Consider the following 21,646-nt stretch of genomic DNA (forward strand, 5'->3'; position numbering starts at 1 on the left):
TAATGCATCCAAGGATTCCTTCGAGCCAAAGCCTTTGCTATAGTCCCAGAGATGGTCCTTTATTCCCGTTTCACCAAGCGTGCAGCAGCCTTCCAGCCTTCCGCAGCTGTATCTCTCACGTCCTCCCATCTCGTCTCATAGGCCTTTCTTGTCAAGACCTCCACTTCCTTATTCCACTTGTGCTTGAGTATTTCTTTCATTGTCGGCTCGGGTTGATTCTGCGCTTCCAATTCTTCGCGCCGCTGCCTTGTAAGGACTTCTGGTAGGAAGCGCCTGTCATAGGCACCGGCAGAGGAGGTCAACCAATCTATTTGTTCGACTTGCGCGTGGATGGCTTTGCGTTGTGATATGCGTGTTGAGCGGTGGACTTGAACGGTAATATAGAGAACGGATGAGGTGAAAACAAAGCCGCCGAACTATTCGAGTGAGAACTGAAGTTAGTGCTTGTTTCTGGTATATATTTGAGGGCAAATCGTACAAAGCCGGTGAAGAAGCCCATATTTGTTGTGGTGTTTGGAGTCGCCGGATTGATTATTTATTCGTGGGGTTGGACGGAGAAGGCGACGAATCGCACGAGTGTTTCGTGATTATAGTGGTTTTCTTTTCTCGACAAGCAAAAAGCTCAGCTGAAATGAATTCCAAAAGCTGAATGTCCTCGAACAAGCAGAGTGAACGCGGAAAACTGAAGTCGGACAGGCGGTGGAAGCGCTCCGATTGGCCGGGACAATTCTTCTGGGCCGAACATCCTCTCTCCTTCACCTTCAATTGCTGGAACACCTTGGTTTGGCCATTGACCTCGCGATTCCCACTCTACTTTTAATAACTCTCCCTTTTTCTCCCTCTTTTACCCTCGTTTAATAACAGTCATCATGGCCGGCGGCGGAAGCAGATACCGCCACTTGAGCCGCGACTCCGCGCATCGACAGGCCCTGCTCCGAAACTTGGTCACCTCCCTCTTCGAGCATGAGTCAATTACCACGACATGGCCCAAGGCCAAAGAGGCTCAGCGTCTGGCCGAGAAGTTGATTACCCTGGGAAAGAAGAACACCGAAGCGAGTCGGCGACGGGCATTGGAGATTTTCTACGTATGTTGAACTCCCGGAGAACAAGCCCTCCCCAATTCCAATCAGGATGGGAATCAGTCTAGTCACGAGAAACTATTGGTTCACCATATCCGTGATGAATTACTGCAATTCTTAGCCCATAATTCCCCAGAAAGGAAAAAAAATCAACAACCCAATGACACCACTAACATCCCCTAGACACCACATGAAATGCTCCCCAAACTCTTCGGTCCCCTCCGCGAGCGCTACGCAGACCGACCAGGCGGCTACACACGAGTCCTTCGCGTAGAACCCCGCGAAAAGAACGAGTACTTCTCCCCCAAGAAGGGCGACAAGAACGCCATCCGAGAGCCTAAACCCCAGGTCAAGGCTCCCACCGCCATCCTCGAACTGGTCGATGGGCCAAAGGACATGCGTTTCGCCATGACGGCGCGTACAGTGGCGCGCGAGCGCGAGCAGGGCCGGGATCTCGTGCACTCGCTCACAAGGTTGAATGTGAAGAAGGTTACTCAGTTCCGGAAGGGCGGTGTTGAGGTTTTGGAGCAGGCAATTGCCAAGCTCAGTCTTGCCAAGAAGCAGAATGATAAGTTCGCTAAGAAGGAGGCTCAGGTTGAGTCGAGGGATTAGATGTGGGGAGTGCTGGCTCTCTTTTGTGGGGGGTTCTGTTCCGGAGTCCTCGGCTTGGGGTGATCTCTGGGACCTGTCTAGGAGATGTTTTCTCCTAGGCTTTGATGGGTGTCCTTGATGTTGGCACCATCCCGCTTGGTCTCCCGGGTTGACTCCGTTGTTCTTTACTTGTTTTTCTTACCAGGAGTTCTGTCTTCTTCCTGTTTATTATGGCATCTCCGTCTTCGTTTGCACCCGCGCATGTGACATAGCCTCTGTATAAAAGATTTTGATACCTCTTTATTCGCACTTCTTCCTTGGTTTGTTAGCTTTTGGTAAATGTGTGTGTCGAGTCATGTCCCGGGAGGGACGCCGTAGTAGCACGTTTTATCTCGGGCGTATGTATAGATCTAAAGACCAATCACTACCTGGTAGACAAGATATCATGATTACGTCGTCGACAAATATTATCCATAGTAGACCAACCTTTAGACCCGGCCTCTTGGACTTATATGCCTGACAATCCAGGCCTCAATGTATGAATTAAACAACCTTCACAAAAACGCCATGAGCTGCAATGTAGATCAAATATTAGGCTCACCGCAAACAATAACTGCCTTGATTGCATCGATATCAATATGAGAGATATTTTGCGTGGTTTGGTTGTTACGTTACCAATGCTAGTGTAAAATGGTAGAACTATATATTCAAGACTCAGCAACCTCCTCAACCAAAATTTAAACCTATCGCCAGCAACTGGAGCAATTGAACTTAAAACTGCCATAATATGAAGCCATTCATTATCTGTTCCTTCCAGAAAGCGATCAAGGTTCTCTGCAGCCTCTGAACGCCCATTTCCTGGGGCGGTTGACAAGATCTGATATATCAGCTGCAGCCTCGACGTAACAGACTAGTGCCACCCGCACACGGCAATTGCAATCAAGGGACAATAAAATTCAATGCACAATTATCAATAGTTGAACTTTCTAGCATATGATCCAAGCGCATGCCATTATAGGCCAAGCCGGTTTGCCCAAGGGGTCATTTATTCATCTAGCTAAGTCCTGGGAGATACTCAAAGCCTCAGTTTCCCTCTTTATAACACCCTAGTGCTCAGCAGGTCTCGTGCTTTGGCTAAACAAGATAGGGTGCTTGATTCTCTGCTGTCTAGAATTTGACACCTATTTTTACTACACCGCAACCTTCTTATATGCAGTATGAAACACCCGATATCATATGCCCAACTACACTCTCCAGGGTTCAAAATTTGCTAACCCCTCACCAGAACAGAAAAAGCATAGTCAGAACAACTACTCAAAATGGAGAAAATTTCCCTTGAAACGCAAAACCCGCTCCGGCAAAATGCTCCAAGCCCTCCACGCGCCGACACATACAAAGAAGTCTCAGCGTCATACCCACGGAGTCCAACCATCGAACACAGCATGAAGGACGATTGCACTCTCCAAGTCAGCGACCGCGACTGCACACTAGAGTTCAGCGACAGAGACTGCAACCTGGAACTCAATCAATATGCCGACGACAAACACAGAGACAAGCAGGCTGAGGCTGGAGTCGAACCTGCAGATGGAAACCAGGCAGAGGCGATTGGACAACAGTCTGCAGCAGACCAGAGACAAGATCTGGAGTCACAGTCTGTGACAGGGACGGTCATGCGGCATAAATCTCGTCGGCGGGAGTGGATTATCGTTGGTTCGGCGCTTGGGGCTGTTGTTCTTCTTGTTGTTATCATTGTGCCCTCTGCGATATTTGGAACCCGTCAGTCTAGGCCGCAGTATAAGCCGCCTACGAATCCGTATATTTCATGAGACAATTGGGGATGATTTTTGAAGGGACTTGGATGTATAGATTGAGGGTCCAAATGCTGTTTCTTCGTCTGATAGTTTATAGTTTGATCAGGGACATATGCAAATCGAGAGGTCAACGCCATATTGGGTATGCTTGTCCCCTGAATTGGTAGCTCCTAATCCGCCTCCCCTTCTATCAACTCGATAAAGACTACGACCCAACCCCTAGATGCTTTCGCAGCCTCTCTGTCCTATGCATTAGAGAATGCAACCGAGGCCACAGATCATTTTTATACAGATACTCTTCAACTCCATTAATCTGAGTGGGAAGAGAGAAGAGTGTACGATGTGACGTGATCGAAGGACCGTCATTTAAGGATCAGGACCGGGGTCTTGACTACATATTCATCCTGGGGAAGTTGTGCAGTTTCAACCCATTCATGGGCCGTCGGGTTTTCAATATCTCGATGACCCGCTTTTTAAGTGTGTTACGTTTTAATTTCTTTTTACACCGAAAGTAAAATATCATTTTATCACCGGAAAAAACATACTGATAACCCACCCAGATATCCAACGACTGTTTGCTATCTTCATCAGCAACAGCGACAGCAACTACGAAATTCGATTCCTGAGACAAATACGCATCTATCCGATGATGCCGGGAGACTGACGGAGAGTCTGAACTGCCACCAGCTCCGCGTGCATCATGGCGTCATCCGCAATTGCCCCGTTGAGTACTGCTCACGCAAAGGCAGCAATGGCTTTTCACGTTAGTATCATCTGGTCGAGAACCTACGCTCAATACATCTCATTTCTGTGCCAAAACAGGGCTATGTATGTAAGAACCGCCCCAAGACGGTATTAGTTACCGATGATAGGGGTCCGCCACCTTCATCACAGCCATCATTGAAAAAATACCCGGGAATCCCCCCACAAGTTGCATCCCAAAACGGGCTCGTCGATGACATGATTGCAAAAAGCGAGAATAATGAGGTTCCCACTCCTCCCGTCAACATCCTTGATACCACCGTTTTCCATGAGCACGACACATTAAAAAAGGATGGAGTTAACGAGAACGGGGAAGCTGCAATGACAAAGACGATAATAGACCAGCGCTTTGCAGAATGGATCGAAATTAGTTTCATCACTTTATGCTCTTTGATTCTTTCCTTACTGACCAATTAGAAGGCTATAACTATCATGTAAGTCACATGATGCTAATAAACCCTACTACTCCTAGTATATCTAGGCCATTCAAGACTTTTGCTGCACTACTTTTACATCATCCATGCGCCCTTGGACAAACCTTGCAAGCACAGAAGTTTTCTTCTCTGATATACTGCGTCTCGTCTCAGCAGCACGTGTAAAGCCAATATCCCCTCTGACCTTAATCAGTGCACCATGTCTTGAATGAGGAGGCGCATTCTTCACTGTAGATTCCTAGGGAGTCCTAAGTGGAGATGATATCAAGAGAGAAAGCTATGCTTCATTTACTATGGGGAAAAAATGTGGAAAGGAAAGGAGAGACGGAGGAATCAGCGAAGGCTATATCAGATACGCAGATAACCAATTTTGAATGCTGCGGTGACTTAGGTAGAGCCGGAAACTATAGAAATTTCTTTTAAGAAAGTACTACCTGTACTATTCAGTAAACAATAAGAAGTATATTTAATTCCAATCTCAAACAACAGTCATGATCTCAATATGGGGAGACATAACCCGACAACCGCCAAGCCCTGATACATCATCCATACCAGGCCAACCCGGGGGCCAAAGATCTACATATGAGCCCCGAAGCCACTCAACCCCAGATATACGCTATAGCCCCGACTGAATAAGGCGAGAATTCATACCAAAATACTTCCAACTAACTCAAACCCATCAAATGGTCAAAAGTATGCAATATCAACCCACCACTCCACCAGGCAATATTGAATATTTAACTAACGATTGAACCTGTTAGAGAAAAGCACAAAGCAATCCGAAAAAAAGCCCAGCCCCTGAGATTAGCGTACCGCCAAAATGACCACCGAGGAAAATACACAGCAATTCCCACCACCGACAACTGACACCTACAAACAAGTCATAGCCGCACGACCGACCCCAATCGAGCGCGGCAACGGCGACTGCACATTGCAGGTCGATGGCCAAGATTGTACGCTAGAGACCAGCGACCGGGACTGCACACTCGAAGTCGACAGACGGGCCGAGGATTCGAACAAGGAAGCTGTCAATCACAACCAAGTAGCAGCAGATGAGAGTGGGAACGGGGGTCCCGAGCTTAGCACTCCTGTGCAGCGCAAGTGGAGAACCCATCGGAAATCGTACATCTGCGGTGGTATTAGTATTGTGGTTCTTTTGATTGTTGTTATTGTGCCCACGTTAATGACTATAAAACATTGAGTTGATGTGCTTTTTTGGGACACCTTGACGAGGTTGGATTGTTTGAACTCGGCATTGGAGACTTGATATTTTGACTAAATGGGCCTAAGGTGATCGAGAGGCAGCTATTTTGATACCCACTTGAACGAGACGTTACGTTTGGTTTTGTCTATTATTATAAACCTAGGCGCGTAGAAAATGAATTGTAAAACTGTCTAATCTCTTCATGCCTGGAAACAAAGCCATATTTATGGCTGCCTTGACACCCACTTTAAGTCTAAGTGTTATTTATTATGGTATCACCATAGTGAAAAGCACAGCCCCCGAACCACATCATTGGATAATCCATGGATATTGCCACGCAGTAATTTATATAGCTATCCTCTCACTTCTAAGATTCTAAGGTTAGGAGGTCATTATTATCAATATACAGACATCTAAAAAGAGAAAAAGACACCATAAGGCCGTGTAAGTAGCCAACCATTCTAATTGTATCCACTTACCTACCATTTAATTGATCCTTTATAATTATACTCTATAGTTAGTAATTCTAGTGTTAACCCAGATAACAAGTAGTATAAAATATAACAAATAAAAGAAATTGAAACTGGTATATAGCTTTAAGAAGGCCATATCTAATAGGAGAGTTATGTCCCGGGTGGCACACTTAGTCGCCTGTAGTGTTGTTATTACTACTGGAAATATGATTTCTTGAATTTCTCTATTACTGTCTACTCGTATGTCTATGTTAGTGATCCATCTAATCTAGCTTCGTACAATGTAGATTTATGTGGTATCAGATACCCAATGGTTGTTGAATAATATACACACTAAACAGCATGTAGAATCCTTCACAAAGGTGTTCATTTGAAGTATTCGTGTTTTTAGTCTAGGACATACGAGTAGCCAAGAAAAGAGATAACTTGAACAGGTTCATGACTAGCCAAGGGCGACGTGGTACATGCACAAGAACCCGGATCGCCATGCATTGTACTGCTGCAGCAGATGGAAGCCTTGGAACATAGCTGCTGGTAAACAGATGAATCTATCCCATATACTATGGGACAAAGGTTCATTTATTCCCACTTCCAAAGGTCCAAGGGTTACATCACAACCAGATACAACACAAATAGTACTAGAAATGCGACCAAAGCTATAAAGCTTTAGTTCGGTTTGGAGACAGTTGTGCCTCCCGAGACCACAAGTGGTCCATTGCTAACAGCAGAATTTCCATTGCTGCTGTACGTTGGTGCGGGGGCCGAGGCCGTGACGGGTCGGTTTTTCAGATCAAATTCGGAGGGGACTTCGGATGGCGGGGGTTTAGGAGGAAGATGGGCTGGCGTGCCCCATTTTGCGATAGAGTCTCGAGGACCGGTGGGCACTCGGTTGGGAATCATGGCCGGGGCTGAGTCCATGGTCCGGTTAGGGGCGGGTTCCGGATACCCGTTCCATTGTTGCTGGACGCCAGATTGCATGTTACCATACGACTGCATTGTGTGTTGGCCTTTGTTCGGGTGACGCCCGGGAGGAGCACTGCCGGGGATGAATGAGCGTGTCTGAGGGTTGAAGTGCGACCTGGCATATCCTGCCTGCATTGCTGCGTGGGACCCAGCAGAATTTTGGAGAGCAGGATTCATATGTTGTCCAGGGTATTGAGCATAAGGATAGGCGCCCATGTTAGATGGCACATTGGAGCTCATGTTAGGACCCATGTTAGGACCCATGTTAGAGCCCATGTTTGAATTCATGTTAGGCGGCATGTTGGAACCCATGTTGGGTGGCATATTGGAAGCCATTGGCTGCTGAGGATAGTTGGGCCAATGGACAGGCGGTCCATTTCGCTGGTGCGGGGACTGCTGGAAATTTGGGGGGAAAGGAGCCGAGTTCCAATTGGGGGTTTGTTGGTACGGCGTCACATTGGGCACAGCATAATTGTTCATTGCTGGCGAGGATGCGTTCGAGGACGGCTGGTTCATCATCCCCGGCTGATTCATCGAGGCATACCCGGAATATGGCGATTGCTGCGGCATGCTTCCTCCTTGCCATGAGCTATTGGAGGCCATCTGGGGCGACATTGCCACTGGATACTGGGAGACACCATTCATGTTCATGTTCAGTTGCCCGGGGTACATGGCACCATTCTGACCAGATGGCATGTATCCGCCAGAGGGTGGCGACACGCCAGGTCCCACCAAGTAAGGTACTTGGTTTGGGTATGCGCTGTCATTTACAGGAGCATTGTACTGAGCAGCGCCATTTCCATATTGCTTCCCAAGGTAGTATGCGTTGAACTGCGAGCGAACCTCAAAGCTGTCATCATGAGGGGTTCGCTGCCTCTGGTTCTTCTTGCGGCCGTTCGCCGAGCTGGAACGTGACATGGGATTCGAGTCACCGCTGGCCGGATCCGATTTGGCACTGTCGGGGAAATCACGGAAGATTCGTTCACGTACTTCATGGTATTTTGCCTCCCGTTCCTCCCTCGTCAAAGCCATTCGATCTTTAGCAGGCGTGGCGCCGGACGAAGATCCGTGGCGTTCCCCATCTGGTCCACTATCCCCATCTTCCGAGTTGGCCTTCGAAGGGTTTGACGAACCTCCAACACTTCCTTCAAATTGCCCTCCATCGTTTCGGCGCATGATTTTCATTGCCGGAACAACGGGAGGTGGAGTGCTATTGCAAGCAGCATGCACAGCAGACAAAGGAGTAGGTAGCCGGCAGAATGGTGTGCGATGAAGCCTGACCGATGTCACATTATTGTCGACAAAATGTGTCAAGTGATAGTAATCCCCCAGCTTGTGTGCAAGAAGTCGCCCAAACGCGTTCGAAGGGGGCAACTCCAGGGATTGCTCACTGCAGTCCTTGATAAAGTACCGAATCTTTTCCTCCAGTTGCAGGATCAGGAGCCGATCTTTCGGTGATTTCATTGCCTCTAGGAGTTTTTCATCCGGCTCCAAGGGAAACCCGTGTAAGATCTGACCATCTTCAATGCCATCGGAGTTGGCTGGAATCACAAAATTATTCGCGACCGAATCTGGAGGAATTGCACCATTTACCGGCTGGGTGCCGTTAAAGAGAGGAGGCACGGGCAAAATCCCGCGGGGGCGTGTAGGAATGCCATCTCGGTACTGATCCCGAAACGCGCGACTGCCGGCTTCGGAACCTGCCACTGAGTTCGGAGCCCCAGAAGCAAGCCCAGAAAGTGACTCCTCTTCATCAATGGCTTGGACACTAGCACTGTCATCGGGACGTACAGAGTCTTTTTCATCCATTGCAAATGTCGTCACCGAGGCAAGACTCTTGGAATCGAAGTTGGTCATTTTGGTGGATGAAGTAGAAAGGTGAGTGCGATCATCTTCAAATGAGTTCTCCCGCTTCAGCAAGCCATTGTTTTGGCCACCAATGAAAGAGCCTGAGCCATCACTGTGTTTCTTCAAGGTGAGGCTAATATCCTGCACACCTTTCCCTAGATCATCAACAGCTAGATCAATGGAACTAGCCTCTGGCGTTTTATCGAGATTATGCTGGCTGGGCAAAGCTTCACCAGAGCCATTTGCTTCTGATCGAGGTGATTGTTCTGCTGGCTGGCATATTTCGTTTTCATCAGATACCGAGGAAGAATGTGGGTTGAGGGGCGCGGGCATAGCAGCAATCTTGTCAGAATTAGCGATGGGCCACGAGGTAGTGGAGCAAACCACCCTTGGCTTACCTTTGCAAAGGAGAGAGGGCCGTCTCCACCTGGGGGACTTTTTGATGCCATGATAACACCCCGCGCGGGATGGTCACTGAGACTGGTTAAATTTCACAAAAAAGAAAAGAAAAAGAAAATCCGAGATCAAGTCAAGCAGCGGCTGCACTCAGCACGCTTCGGATTCACAAATGTGAAGAAAGTCGAAACTTGTTTCGTTGGAAGTAATGTCGCTGCGTAATTTCGTTTCACACAAGCCCAAAACGAAAGACATATCTCTGGGGTAGGGCAATCGCCATGGAGAAAGCTATGGAAAATGCGCATTAGCACCATGCAAGGTATAAAATAAGGAGATCCACAGGGTCGATGAGGAGAAATATCCACTTCAATGAAGCAGGAAATTTAGACAGATCGGGGAACGGGGCCTTACATGATATCAAAGCTGGCTCATAGTCAGGGAGATGAAGATCTCGTACTGAGTTTTGAGGGGATTCCAGATCCGGTAGTTATTTGAAGAGCCGATCAACTCTAGATCATCCGTCCGAGATGGATGACGTGAACGTTGACAATGAACTCCGAGATCAAGAAGGAGCGTTGGGAATCCGAATTCTGATTTCTTGATTGCCTGAAGATTCGTGGGCATTATGCCGCGCCCGACCGCCCTTGGCGCGCGCCTACAATTTCCCTTGGACTTCAAAGGTTAACAGCCGCTAACTTGCGCCGATCAGCTTTACGTCGGATATTGCCTTTGTTTCTCATCGTGGGTGTGCCGATACCCCTATTCTAGTCTCAAAGTACCCGCCAATCCAGGATTTTACATGAACCCACAACATCACGAGCTCCAATGAACCGATATCGAAACGCCCCGAAGCTCGGAGGCTCCAACTCCAACAGGGCCACTGCGACCACACTGTGCCAAAAATGCCTTGGACGAGATATGTACCCTCTTTCACTTTCACGTCAGACGTTTGACTAACTCTGATTCACGGCACTACAGTTTTGATTGCAAGGCATCCGCACAAGAGCGCCCATACATCCCACGACCGTCAAGGACTCAGCAGCTACTGAACCCTGAATTGATGCCCAAGCTTTCAAGTGAGAATCCAAATGAGCTGCTACGGAAGTAAGTTCGCATGGATACCTCTCATTTCTGCACATATCCTTTTTGAAGAATATTCGCTAACTTGAATAAAGAGAGGGCGTAGCAGATGAACTACTTGCTACCCGGGAAGAAGAGCGTGGCCGGAAGAGAGACCTTGACGATATGACAGATCGCAACGCTCAGTCTCCGAAGCGGGCTAGGTCCCTCTCAGTGGAAACGATATCCACGAATCGATCATATTCCTCATCTCCCCGCCGTAACAAACACGGCACAGCCGACAGGAGCCGTCGAGATGATTCATCAGCACCACCTGCAAAGTCCCGAAAGAGACGTTACAGTGATTCTACAGAGGGTTCTTCGGGATCAGTCCACTCGGGACCAAAGAACCGCTCACCCTCCAGGGAGCGAACCGATGACCGAAACACCCGGCGACGGAGACGAGAATCTAGCCCTGAAGAACGAGGCCGTCACCGTGGATCAGGAAGACATAGCGAGCGGAGAGATCGCCGAAGCAAGAGTGCGGATAAGGATCGCGTGAAAGAATCACGTGCTACGACTGAGGATGTTCCCCGGGACCGTTCATACCGTGATCGAGCAAGCCCACCACGCCAGTCTCAACCTGGACGGTCTAGGCCTGAACCCATAACTCAGAAGAACCAACCTCCACGGGAACGAAGCTTGAGTCCTTTCAGTAAGCGCCTTGCTTTGACCCAAGCCATGAATAACGGACGGTAAATTGAATTGAAAAAAAGTGCTCTGCAACATCGGAGTTTTTTTACGGCGCAAAATCTTCATGGGGGACACGGCCCCAATTCATGTTCCATCAGTATATGACCAAGTGTATCATTAACATCCCCGTTGCGGAGTTTGAAAATATCTGTCACTTGACAGCGGAACCAAAAAAAAACCCCTCTAAATCCAATAATGAATTCTAAACAACACTTAAGATAGACATGTTCATTGAGAATCTTGAGTTGTAAACCTCCCAACGCCTCATTTTTGTGCGCAATATGCCCATGGCATCAATTGGACGCCTCAACCAAGACAACAAAAAAAGGAATAAGGTAAATGGACAGAATATAGACAATTACAGGTGGAGGCAGAAGGCCTAGACAACGCTCGCATTCCTGCAACAAAGGGTATCACGTTCAAATCGTTTCTTCGTCGCTCTTCTCTTCCTCTCGTTCGCGCATATGGATGCCCTCAACGAGCGTCTGACCCTCCATGCCCATTTCCTCTCCCTCCTCGTCTCCGTCGGACTTAGCCCCACGTGCCTTTGCAGCACGCTGCGCCTCCTCTACCCGCTGTCGTAAGAGGCGGGCAATTGCATTGTCCGTTCGTACATCGAGAGTCTTGAGCTTTTCGTCCAGATCGCGCTTCAGGTCCCAGTTGGGTTTCTTAGGTTGTAGTTTGAGTAGATCAACGGGCTCGTCGGCACCTGCGTCCTTCTTGGTTTGTTCCTCTATGGCTCTTGCAATCTCAGCCGCCTGTGCTTCCACCGTCACTTGGCCCTCTTGCGGGCCTTGCTCGAAGCCCAGTTTAGGCCCGCGGGTCTCGGCGTCGTAGTTGCGGCCGGACAGGTACTTTGAGGTCACATCTGGCGTGGCATCGGCATCAGGCAGCTCCTGGTCTTCTGCGCTGGGCTCGTTTGCCTCTGGCTCGGGTTGCTTCCGCTTCAGAGCTGCGAGCTTGGCGAGGCGGGCTTTGCGGTCGGTGGATGCCGCATCAAGATTGGCATGGGTTGACGACATTTTTTGTGAATGATGGTCGGCCTGATGACGAAGAGAGTATATTGGCTTGAGTACTAGTAAATGAAGTGACTGGAGTTACCGGAAGAAAGTCCCAAGCTCCTCCGCGGCTTGCAAGTTGAAGGTGATAGAGCGATAAAAGTAGATGTGGTGCGCCACACACTAGCCACGGCAAAATCGGGCGGAATGGTGGAATTCAACTTTCTGTCATTGGACTTTGACTACTTTCTCCACGCGCCATACTTGACCTATTTTCTTCGTCTTGGTCTTTCTTACCCAAATGTTTGTGGACACAAGCTCCTGAATGTCATCGTGTCCGCACCAACTCGTTCGGTCCCGTCTCAACGGGTTGCTCTCACCACAATGTCGGAACCCAGGCCGATGGTATCGGGAGTCGGGGACGGCGAATGCCAGTCATAAAGCGCGCCTCTCCACATATAATGCTCTAGCGATCCTAGAACCTGGCATGACGCATGATCCCCCTGGCCCCATATCATATCAACACAACCGCGATTCTACCGACAGTTCATATCCGCCGACAAGTGAACAATCAGATCAGGTCGCAACAAATCGGCATGGCATGGGCCATGGACGATCAAAATCTTCCACCCAGCCACGAAGGTCATCGCAGACACCGATTATAACGAATGATAAAATGAAGAAGGTTGCCTATGTGCGACAAGCTGATCCCAAGCTTGTGGCCATGGCGGCTGAGAGAGTCAACCGCGAAATCTTACACAATGGTAGACACTTGACCGATCGAGGGTTATATCTGGCGCTTGCAATGCGAATGAATTCGCTTTATACGCGTGAGCTGGGACTCCGTCAGTGGAAGCAGGCATATGGAGCAGTTCACACGGCTAAGACACATGGCCATGAGGTCTTGAACAAATCTGCATTGCCAAAGCTGGGAGAAGATGGCGAGCAACTGCTGGCCTTGCTTCTTGATGACTGCCAAGGCAAGTTTCGAGAGGCATGGCTGGTAATGAACCGCCCTAACAGGGCCAGGGCCTGGCAACGCCTGGCCATATGGCTGCTGCAAAATAACCCGGCAATGGCCTTGGAATTTTTACTCGTCACAACCGAGCCTCGAGATAAACCGGACTTTACTATGGTTGTCGATTGCTTGGTCTACTTGGAAAGATTCCATTACGAAGAGCTCCGGGATTGGACGAAGGGTGCTCACACATTCGAATCGGTTGTTGAAACTTCCCTTGATCCGAAGGACTGGCCAATTATCTCCCCGCCACAAAGGGGTATACGGTTCTATATTCGCCGAGCAGGCTTCTTGGGTGTCTACGAGAGTTTCCGTTTAATGAACGAGCGAGGCGTCACGATGCAAGCGCAAACAGCACTTTGCTACATGTACCGATTCACAGAGCTGAAGGATGTGGAATATGCCCTTAGAGCCCTCGAATTCATTCCCAAAATCAATGATCCTGAATTTTCCATGGACTCTGAAGGAGTCTTGCGACACTGTTGCAAGCTCCTGACCCTGGACACTGTTGAGGATAACGCCGGAGGACGCAATTTCCGGATCCTCCCGCGGCTCCTCAAAATGGGTGTCCAGCCAGACCGAGACATGATGAATCTCGTGCTTGCAAATGCTTACAAAACTGGTGATCCTCAATTGGGGTCGGACATGCTTCAGTTCATGAAGAATCACCACCATGAATTTGATTCTTATACATACTTGACTCTCCTCACTGATGCAGTATCTCGAGGCGACAGGGGCCGTGTGGACGAGTTGGTGCGGGAAGTCGAGATGCAAGAGGAACTACGAAACAACCCATACATTTTCAGCAAAATCTTCCACGCCCATTTCACTTTTACCGCCAAGCATATTGACCCCGAGAGCGATCCCTCCGGAGTATTTTACTCTATGCTCGACATGTACAACAAAATCCACGACATCACACCGCTCAAAGAACTCCTTCTACTCCCTCCCCAATATACACCGCCGCCAACTCAAGGACTTGAAGTCAAAACTCCACCTTCTCCCGTATCCTTGTTCCTCATGATCGCAACATTCTTCCGTTGCAGGAATCGGATATCACAAGTACATCATATGTATGACAGATTCCGCGAGCTCGTGCAGCAGGGTCACCCATCCATCGCTCCTCTGGTCGAAACTGACCACGTCTATAATGAATTCCTTATTGCCTTCCGCAAGAGCAGCCGTGGACTACGGTCAAGCATACGTCTTGTCGAAGACATGCTTGACGCATCTGCCATGCCGAAAGAGACTACCACTGGCAAGCCTCTCAAGCACATTATGCCCACGCCTCGCACTTGGACCATCCTTCTCAGTGCCTTTAATTACAGTCGCCAGCCCAATGCAGCCGAGAAAGTCAAGGACATGATGGCCAAGCACGACGTGGAGTACAACCAGGTGACTTGGAACACCATCATCAACGGATTCGCGAATGCACAAGACATCCCCGAGACTGCCAGTGCAATCACGAAGATGGAAAAAGAAGGTTTTACCATTGACCATTACACGATGAAGAGTCTACGTTATCTTCGTGACCCAGAACGCCTCTGGGTGGCGATCGAGGAGATGGATGAGGGCCTTGACTCGGAAGGAACCCATAAGCTTCTCACTCTCGAGCCCACATCTGATGTGCAGAGTGATCAGATGGAGCACGACGAGCTCATTGACAATGGCTTGGAGAAGTTGGAGTCAAAGTTGAAGCCTAAGATGTAAGATAGGATACCCTTTTGTCTTTTATTGTTGCCTTTTTGTGGGCAAAGCAACCTGGGAGCATTTTGGATGCATAGGTGTTCTAGAAGTGGCTTTGAACTTTTTTTTTGTAAATTTGAATATCATGTACTATACATTGCATCATCATGAATTTGTTCGTTTGAATGTCCCGTTGCATCTGGAGAATGTCACATGCAGTGGAAATAGTAATATCATAATCCTCACTCCAAGGTTACTTGGGGTTTGATTGTCACGAAGTCGAAGACTACCGCACAACCTATTGACCCCTATTGATCCTTATTGACCCCATTGATCCCCATTGATACCGCATGGAAACTCTCCTTCAATCATCCATTGAGATTTAAGCAAGGTTAACCGCCGAAGAAGATCGAGACCTGCAAGCAATATCAGTATCTCTCTTCATACATCTGGACTCGTGGAAGAGGCAACTTACTGCCATCACGACACAGCATATGCTGACATACGGGCTAAGTCGCTCTCCGACTCGAGCACACTTCCAGAAGATCCCAAAGATTCTACATCAAACAACCGTCAGTCTCCCCGCCATCTTTCTCCACCCCCGGATCTGAATCCTCAAGTGAGAACCTACCCATTCTGGTTCCGGTCCATGATCCCCGGCATTATCGAGTGCGCATAGCTGCTCGTGCAGATTATCAGGAGAATCACGAGAAGCAACGACTGAAAGTTGAAAAGAGCAGACTAGGTGAGTGTGACAGTTAGCACATTGTGACCATACCGTCATTGTGGTTCCGACGCAAACACAGAGTCGCATGTTCTCCCCACCACAGAGCAGTCACTCCCATTAATCCTGTCATGTGCATGAACTCACCATTTTGTGCAGCTGTGAAATCTTCGCCCGTCACTTGGGCAAAGAAACAGAATTGCGACAGTAAGTTGCCAGATAGCTTGCATGTGCCAAGGTTGCTAACCAACCCCAGCCTAGCATATTCTGCCCGTCATGTCCGCCAAACGCACGGACCAAGCGCCCAAGCGGGTATCGTTTTCGCTGCCGAGCCAGAGCCCATCTCCGCTACCTTCTACGCCAACTCCGCAACGCATCTTGCCAGATACATACACTGGATTGCATACCCCAGATACATCAAACTCAGCTCCAAACGCTCGCTTCCAGACTCCAGACACCGTCTCACCCACTCCAGACCGTCACCTGCAAACTCCGAACACATCTTCGACTCTAAACGCGTGTTTCCAGACTCCGAACACAGTAACTCCAACTTCAAACTCTGTTTCGTCAACTTCCACCCATCACTTGCAAACCCCGGAAACCTCCTCATCAACTTCAGAGTCTCCCTCATCCAGCCCGAGTCGCAATCCGTCGCGCCAGCCTAGCTCCAAAAATCTTGTCTCCAAGCTCTCGCCAAATTGGTATTTCAATGAGCAAGACACAGCGTTAATCCGCACCGGATACGAACCTCAGTGGACTCCCAACCCACCTGACACGACACCCACCTCCACCGAAAAGGGCAAGAAAGGCGCCATGGCCGAACCACGTGCACGTATGGCCCGACACAAGGGCCAAATGAACTTCCAGAATGAGCGTAAGTTCCTGCCCACACGCATCCATCAATGGAAGCCACCAATTAAGCTTAATACTAACCATCTTCACAGTTCGTCTGCTCCTTCTCGCCTACGGCGACCCCAGCCCGCACCCCAGCTTCCCAAACGAACCACTTCCCGAGACCGTCCGCGTGCTGGACGAGATTGTCACCGACTTCGTGCTTGAACTCAGCCATGGCGCTGCACAAGTTGCACACCACGCCCGCCGTCAGAAGATCAAAGTCGAGGACTTCCGCTTCGCACTGCGTCGCGACCCGAACAAGCTCGGTCGTGTCCAGGAGCTGTTGCGCATGGAACGTGAATTGAAGGAAGCCCGCAAGGCATTCGACCAGAATGATGATCAGGTTGCCAAGGAGGCTGGAAAGAAGGGTGCTGCCGCTGCGGCGGCGGCTGCTGCTGCTGGTGAGGATCCTGTGGCCGCTGAAGCTGCTGCTGCTGCTACTGTTACCAAGAAGAGCAAGGGCAAGGGCAAGAGAGGTGCTTCGACTCGCCGTGGATCTGATGCTACTGAGGAGTCGGTTTCGAAGAAACGCAAGACGATTGGCTGAATATGCACAGCACCCTTAATAGCCCCACCTACACCTGCCTAGGCGTCTTGTGGGTGGGTCACGACGAACATGACTTAATACCCAAACTGTGTTTCTTTTCCAACAATCAATGTACAATTACTTTTTAACTACCATGGAATAGCCAGACAATGCAATGAGAATGGAGACTTGAATTGCAATACTCACTTGATTTACTTCAAGAAACGTACCAATACCACCACTTGCAAACTTGACCGTCAGCGAATGCTCACTGTATATTTTTGCTTTTGCTTCGTATATTTACGCACTGATGATTTGTGGTCCTGGGCTAATACGGCAGACCCTGGGATTTGATCTGGTTACTGCCATGAAATTAATGATATGCTAATAGATCTACCTGAGATTCCCTCTGGTATCGAACGCCCTTTGCTATGTGTATTGTTATCTTATTTATATAATTTGTATCTATAGGAATATCATAGTCTTTCTAGGAGAAAAGTACGATTCACCGAGAGATGGGGAAGAGAGGAAGAAAACGAAGGACCATGCACGCGATATGGTGTGAGCGATCTTCAAGCGAATTGTCCGACCATCAAAACGTCCGACTCAGAAGTCTCAGACTGGAGAGTTTCCAACTCTTGTACATCCCAGCTGGCAGATAGGTGACGGCCATTGAGATACTTCAGACCCTTCGCACCTAGGTATACTATCGTAGCGCCTGTCAATTCCACTATATGAGTGGCACAACATTAGTAATTACACTCCCCAAGGAAGTGTGACATCTTGTGAACGTACCAGCATCCTTGGCAATTATTTGAAAGAATCCAACGTCATGCCCGTCAGGACAATCCCTGGAGACAAGCTATACGCTGTCACATTGGCGTTCTCGGCACTGACAAATTTTGTCAGCTTGGCTAAGCTTAGCTAAGCTTGTTGATAAAAACCGGGACATTTCTCAGTTTTCACCTGAACCCCGCCATATTTAAACAGCGATAACACAGACGGTCCAGCACTGGAGGGAGCAGGGTAATGATTTCACTCTAAGTGGCCACCGTCGTGGGCTACTTAGCCAGGGTTAGGGCATAACACAGTATGTTTACATATCGAACATACGTCGTTAGTTAATATATCAACTGATGGTATGGCAGATGAATTACTATTGAGTTATCTTCACAAATGATAACCTTAAAACACAGTGATTCACAAGATAAAGGCTCTAAGTCTCCGTATCTGGAGCCAACTGGGAGGGAAGCTTTCTCCATCTTGAACCAGAAACCCGTAGTAGAAGGACAGGAATGAGGAGCACCACAACAACCATAGCAAAAGTTAACCAAGCAAATTGGATTCCAATGCGCTCGGCAAATGGAAGCCTAGATCGAAATTCATTAGTATATATATTCATAACACTTTGAGAGCATACTGACGCGTAGAACGAGATTAGACACGAGAATATCTGCCGGAATATATTCAGAATGGTCGATACCTCTGCGCTTTGAGGTCTAACACTGTGGTCATGTATCTTGTCAGAGCATAATTCTTTTTTCTTTGGTGAAAATACATCACTCACATCAGTCGCATAAGCATATATGGTTGTCGTCGATATTTGCAGGCCCATGTTTGCTATGCCCATCCCAAACGCACTGCCAACCCAACTAACGGTGTCCGCATGCGAAAGGCAAACACCTTCAATGATAAGGCCGATCGGAATTAACAATACGCCCCAGATAGCAGTTAATCTGGCTTCAGGGAGACGCTCGCCGTTATGCCTCTGCGCATAGCGATTTGAAAGCCAATCCGTTACCCATCCTGCGCTGAGCTCGCCAATTCCTCCTCCAATCAACAGGGGTATGCTCAGAATGAGTCCTGTTTGAGCGGTAGTAAACCCGTAGAGCTTAGTGAAAAGGCTGGCTCCTGTAAGAGCGAAAAGAACAGTACCGTAGCCAAAGCAGGCCATATACAAGGTAGCTGGGATTAGAATAGCCACAAACCTCAGCATCTTAAAAGGGCGTGTGAAATCTTGCATCTTTGGCCGGTCTCCTGGAACTTTACTCCGCATAAACATAATATTTTGCATGTAGGATTGCTCCAGGTAGAGTTGAGTCAGATGAAGGCTTTGCGGTGTAAAGGGTTTCAGGTAGGCCAAATAGGGTTAACACGAATGTCCCTAGCTGTATATAGCCTAAAATGTAGAAACATGGTCGCCACCCAAGCGATTATCCGATGAAGCCTCCCAGAAGTGGAGCAACCTAGATAATACATAGATTAGGAGGTGTATATAGATAGAAGACGATGAGTGAATATGCGTACGTGTGCACCACTCGTCAGTGCAAGGGTATATATTCCGATGTAAACGCCCCGTTGATGGACGAAGTACAGATCACAGATTGTTGCTGCGCCCATTGATATCACAGCACCCGAACCAAAGCCATTGAACGCGCGGGTGATCATTACACTTGACCATGTATTGCAATAGCCTGCGGCAACACTTGTGATTCCAGCAACAAGATTGCCTATCAAGTACACAGGTCGACGACCGTATGCATTTGCAAAAGGAACGACAACCAAGGGCCCGAAGCCCGCAGAGACAAGCTAGACTGTTAGCTCTATCAATCACCCAGAATTAGTATTTATATGCCCACTCGAAGAAGGAAGGCTATAAAGTAATTCAATGCCATAATTCTCACCATAGCTAACTTCCTTGACAGTTAACCCGAACGTTTCTCCCATTAGAAGAAAAGTTGGATTCACAGCAGCCGATCCCAGTGGCTCTAGTAGAGCGAGCCAACTGATCTGAAGGCAGACACTCAATTTGAGGGTGGGACTCCAATTCTATCGAACATTAGCGCTGGTGTAAAGCAAAAAGGAATAGCTTTCAGGTACCAATGGATCATCTCTATGGGATGAAGGTTGTGGAATAACAGGAAATCCATGTGGGTCATGATGCACAAGCTCTTTGTCAAAGGCGGCATTCCTTTCAATACAATCGGTCGAGGGAGTTATGTCTTCCTCATGACCGACTTCTAACTTATGATCCATGACGGTATAACACGAGAGGAGGTTGTTTGAGTGCCAAAGATATTTTGAGATGGTTTACTTTGAAATAAAAATGGACGGCCTAGGGCTAGCTGTAAGCTGCCCATGCCCCAATCTGACTTGTTTATCGGCCTGAGAGCTAAGGATTACCTAGGCAGGGAAATACTAAGTACATCCAATCAAATAATTCCATTTAGCCTCAGTCCGGATATGAGGACTCGCAACTGCCGAATATGCGGGGATGCAGAATAAAGAACCCGGCCTTTTATGCCTAGTAGGATCTATTTGGCTTGACTAGATACTGGAGTATATCACGGATATGACGCCTCGCATCTGCCGAAGGTGCGGGGATGCAGAATAAAGAAATTGGCTTTCTACGCCCAGCCAAACTCCCTAGCTTACATATTATCAAATATATAGTGGGCTCTAGCGCTGATATCAATCTTCTACTGGAGTGTGGAATGTACGGGGGTGCACTTGCTGCTGCTACCGCCTCTACTTCACGAAACGGCACTACAGAGAATCTCGAGTACTTGGAAATGTGCCCTTGCCACGGCTGTTTCATTCAATGACATGCCTGCAATCAACTGTCTAATAGACTTTGGTGCTGATATTAATCTTCTACTTCGCTGTGGGGAATATGGGAGTGCACTTGCTGTTGCTGCCGCTTCCTCATGGGCAAATCTAAGACTTTTCGAGTATCTAGTGGACTGTGGTGCTGACGTGAACCTTACACTAGAGGGTGGGAAATATGGGAATGCGCTTGTTGCTGCTGCCGCCTCATCATGGGAGAGTCTAGATATTGTCAAGTATCTAGTGGACCTTGGTGCTGAGATCAATCTTCCGCTGAATCGTGGAGAGTTTGGCAGTCCACTTGCGGCAGCGACGGATTTTGGCAACTAGGAATGCGTTGAGTTCTTGATCAGCAAGGGAGCATTGGTGATCTCAAGGTGAATCGGGACCGGTTTTCTAATGCTGTGGAGGCTGCAGAGGCCGAATCTTTGATAGAGGAACTCGATTCATGGAATTCCACCTTTGGCTTAGAATCTCGAGTTGCGAAAAGGGTGGAAGTTTCCAAGTTCCTTCGCTCTTTATTGGATGCACAGCCTTCTTCGGCCATGCCACCTACAGCCCATTGATATACCACGGCGTCATGTGCATCAGCTCGTTTCTATCCGCGCGTCCTATCAAATTACACAACCCATCTGCAGTATGGACCTTGCTCAATCGACGCAAAATATCATCAGTAGACACCAGTCGTCCCTTCACACGATGGGCAATACGTATTTCATAAAAGTCTTTTAAGATATGAGAGAGGTGAGGAAAGAGGAGAAATATTTATTCTCCATCACTATCGAACAATTCCACTGATTAGACATTCAAATTTCGAGATG

General features: G+C 48.3%; 12 protein-coding genes across 12 annotated transcripts; 7 read left to right on the forward strand and 5 right to left on the reverse strand.

Moving 5' to 3' along the window:
• Nucleotides 1-59: 59 nt before the first annotated feature.
• On the reverse strand, nucleotides 60-499 carry N7455_007353 (MICOS complex subunit Mic12 family protein; the record flags this gene model as incomplete). Its single annotated transcript, XM_040956022.2, has 2 exons — nucleotides 60-416; nucleotides 479-499. 2 exons carry the CDS (start codon nucleotides 497-499, stop codon nucleotides 60-62), a joined length of 378 nt encoding a protein of 125 aa, XP_040813459.2.
• Nucleotides 500-869: 370 nt separating this feature from the next.
• Nucleotides 870-1,691, forward strand: N7455_007354 (mitochondrial 54S ribosomal protein bL17m; the record flags this gene model as incomplete). Its single annotated transcript, XM_040956088.2, has 2 exons — nucleotides 870-1,085; nucleotides 1,263-1,691. 2 exons carry the CDS (start codon nucleotides 870-872, stop codon nucleotides 1,689-1,691), a joined length of 645 nt encoding a protein of 214 aa, XP_040813607.2.
• Nucleotides 1,692-2,989: 1,298 nt separating this feature from the next.
• On the forward strand, nucleotides 2,990-3,496 carry N7455_007355 (uncharacterized protein; the record flags this gene model as incomplete). Its single annotated transcript, XM_040955970.2, has 1 exon — nucleotides 2,990-3,496. The coding sequence occupies one exon, from the start codon at nucleotides 2,990-2,992 to the stop codon at nucleotides 3,494-3,496; it is 507 nt and encodes a 168-aa protein (XP_040813534.2).
• A 2,001-nt stretch (nucleotides 3,497-5,497) lies between these two features.
• On the forward strand, nucleotides 5,498-5,878 carry N7455_007356 (uncharacterized protein; the record flags this gene model as incomplete). The annotated part of the gene is made up of 1 exon (XM_040956000.2): nucleotides 5,498-5,878. One exon carries the CDS (start codon nucleotides 5,498-5,500, stop codon nucleotides 5,876-5,878), a length of 381 nt encoding a protein of 126 aa, XP_040813440.1.
• Nucleotides 5,879-7,020: 1,142 nt separating this feature from the next.
• On the reverse strand, nucleotides 7,021-9,654 carry N7455_007357 (putative R3H domain protein; the record flags this gene model as incomplete). The annotated part of the gene is made up of 2 exons (XM_040956054.2): nucleotides 9,564-9,654; nucleotides 7,021-9,507 (listed from the first exon to the last, which is right to left on the reverse strand). The coding sequence occupies exons 1-2, from the start codon at nucleotides 9,612-9,614 to the stop codon at nucleotides 7,021-7,023; spliced, it is 2,538 nt and encodes an 845-aa protein (XP_040813517.2). The 5' UTR covers nucleotides 9,615-9,654.
• A 610-nt stretch (nucleotides 9,655-10,264) lies between these two features.
• N7455_007358 (zinc finger CCHC-type containing 10) lies at nucleotides 10,265-11,454 on the forward strand. The gene is made up of 3 exons (XM_065605606.1): nucleotides 10,265-10,477; nucleotides 10,530-10,665; nucleotides 10,737-11,454. The coding sequence occupies exons 1-3, from the start codon at nucleotides 10,387-10,389 to the stop codon at nucleotides 11,377-11,379; spliced, it is 870 nt and encodes a 289-aa protein (XP_065461460.1). The 5' UTR covers nucleotides 10,265-10,386; the 3' UTR covers nucleotides 11,380-11,454.
• A 338-nt stretch (nucleotides 11,455-11,792) lies between these two features.
• Nucleotides 11,793-12,395, reverse strand: N7455_007359 (CCDC12/cwf18 family protein; the record flags this gene model as incomplete). Its single annotated transcript, XM_040956042.2, has 1 exon — nucleotides 11,793-12,395. The coding sequence occupies one exon, from the start codon at nucleotides 12,393-12,395 to the stop codon at nucleotides 11,793-11,795; it is 603 nt and encodes a 200-aa protein (XP_040813465.1).
• Nucleotides 12,396-12,696: 301 nt separating this feature from the next.
• Nucleotides 12,697-15,099, forward strand: N7455_007360 (pentatricopeptide repeat protein; the record flags this gene model as incomplete). Its single annotated transcript, XM_040956035.2, has 1 exon — nucleotides 12,697-15,099. The coding sequence occupies one exon, from the start codon at nucleotides 12,697-12,699 to the stop codon at nucleotides 15,097-15,099; it is 2,403 nt and encodes an 800-aa protein (XP_040813547.2).
• Nucleotides 15,100-15,467: 368 nt separating this feature from the next.
• N7455_007361 (protein kish) lies at nucleotides 15,468-15,949 on the reverse strand (the record flags this gene model as incomplete). The annotated part of the gene is made up of 4 exons (XM_065605607.1): nucleotides 15,468-15,491; nucleotides 15,551-15,632; nucleotides 15,707-15,816; nucleotides 15,947-15,949. 4 exons carry the CDS (start codon nucleotides 15,947-15,949, stop codon nucleotides 15,468-15,470), a joined length of 219 nt encoding a protein of 72 aa, XP_065461461.1.
• Nucleotides 15,950-16,075: 126 nt separating this feature from the next.
• Nucleotides 16,076-17,240, forward strand: N7455_007362 (putative transcription initiation factor TFIID subunit 13; the record flags this gene model as incomplete). The annotated part of the gene is made up of 2 exons (XM_040956072.2): nucleotides 16,076-16,673; nucleotides 16,744-17,240. 2 exons carry the CDS (start codon nucleotides 16,076-16,078, stop codon nucleotides 17,238-17,240), a joined length of 1,095 nt encoding a protein of 364 aa, XP_040813464.2.
• Nucleotides 17,241-18,435: 1,195 nt separating this feature from the next.
• N7455_007363 (uncharacterized protein) lies at nucleotides 18,436-19,215 on the reverse strand (the record flags this gene model as incomplete). Its single annotated transcript, XM_065605608.1, has 3 exons — nucleotides 18,436-18,589; nucleotides 18,627-18,718; nucleotides 18,787-19,215. The coding sequence occupies 3 exons, from the start codon at nucleotides 19,213-19,215 to the stop codon at nucleotides 18,436-18,438; spliced, it is 675 nt and encodes a 224-aa protein (XP_065461462.1).
• Nucleotides 19,216-20,825: 1,610 nt separating this feature from the next.
• Nucleotides 20,826-21,155, forward strand: N7455_007364 (uncharacterized protein; the record flags this gene model as incomplete). The annotated part of the gene is made up of 1 exon (XM_040956023.2): nucleotides 20,826-21,155. One exon carries the CDS (start codon nucleotides 20,826-20,828, stop codon nucleotides 21,153-21,155), a length of 330 nt encoding a protein of 109 aa, XP_040813601.2.
• Nucleotides 21,156-21,646: the final 491 nt, after the last annotated feature.

Source organism: Penicillium solitum (assembly GCF_028829755.1).
Source record: "Penicillium solitum strain IBT 25940 chromosome Unknown utg000004l_segment0_segment0, whole genome shotgun sequence".
Classification (NCBI taxonomy): Eukaryota; Fungi; Ascomycota; class Eurotiomycetes; order Eurotiales; family Aspergillaceae; genus Penicillium; species Penicillium solitum.

What these genes read in the sequence shown, in the direction of transcription:
- N7455_007358 (XM_065605606.1), top strand. Translation starts at nt 10,387, where the DNA reads ATGAACCGATATCGAAACGCCCCGAAGCTCGGAGGCTCCAACTCCAAC. An exon ending in CCAAAAATGCCTTGGACGAG is followed by an intron (nt 10,478 to 10,529) that starts ATATGTACCCTC and finishes ACTCTGATTCAC; the next exon opens with GGCACTACAGTTTTGATTGC. An exon ending in CCAAATGAGCTGCTACGGAA is followed by an intron (nt 10,666 to 10,736) that starts GTAAGTTCGCAT and finishes ACTTGAATAAAG; the next exon opens with AGAGGGCGTAGCAGATGAAC.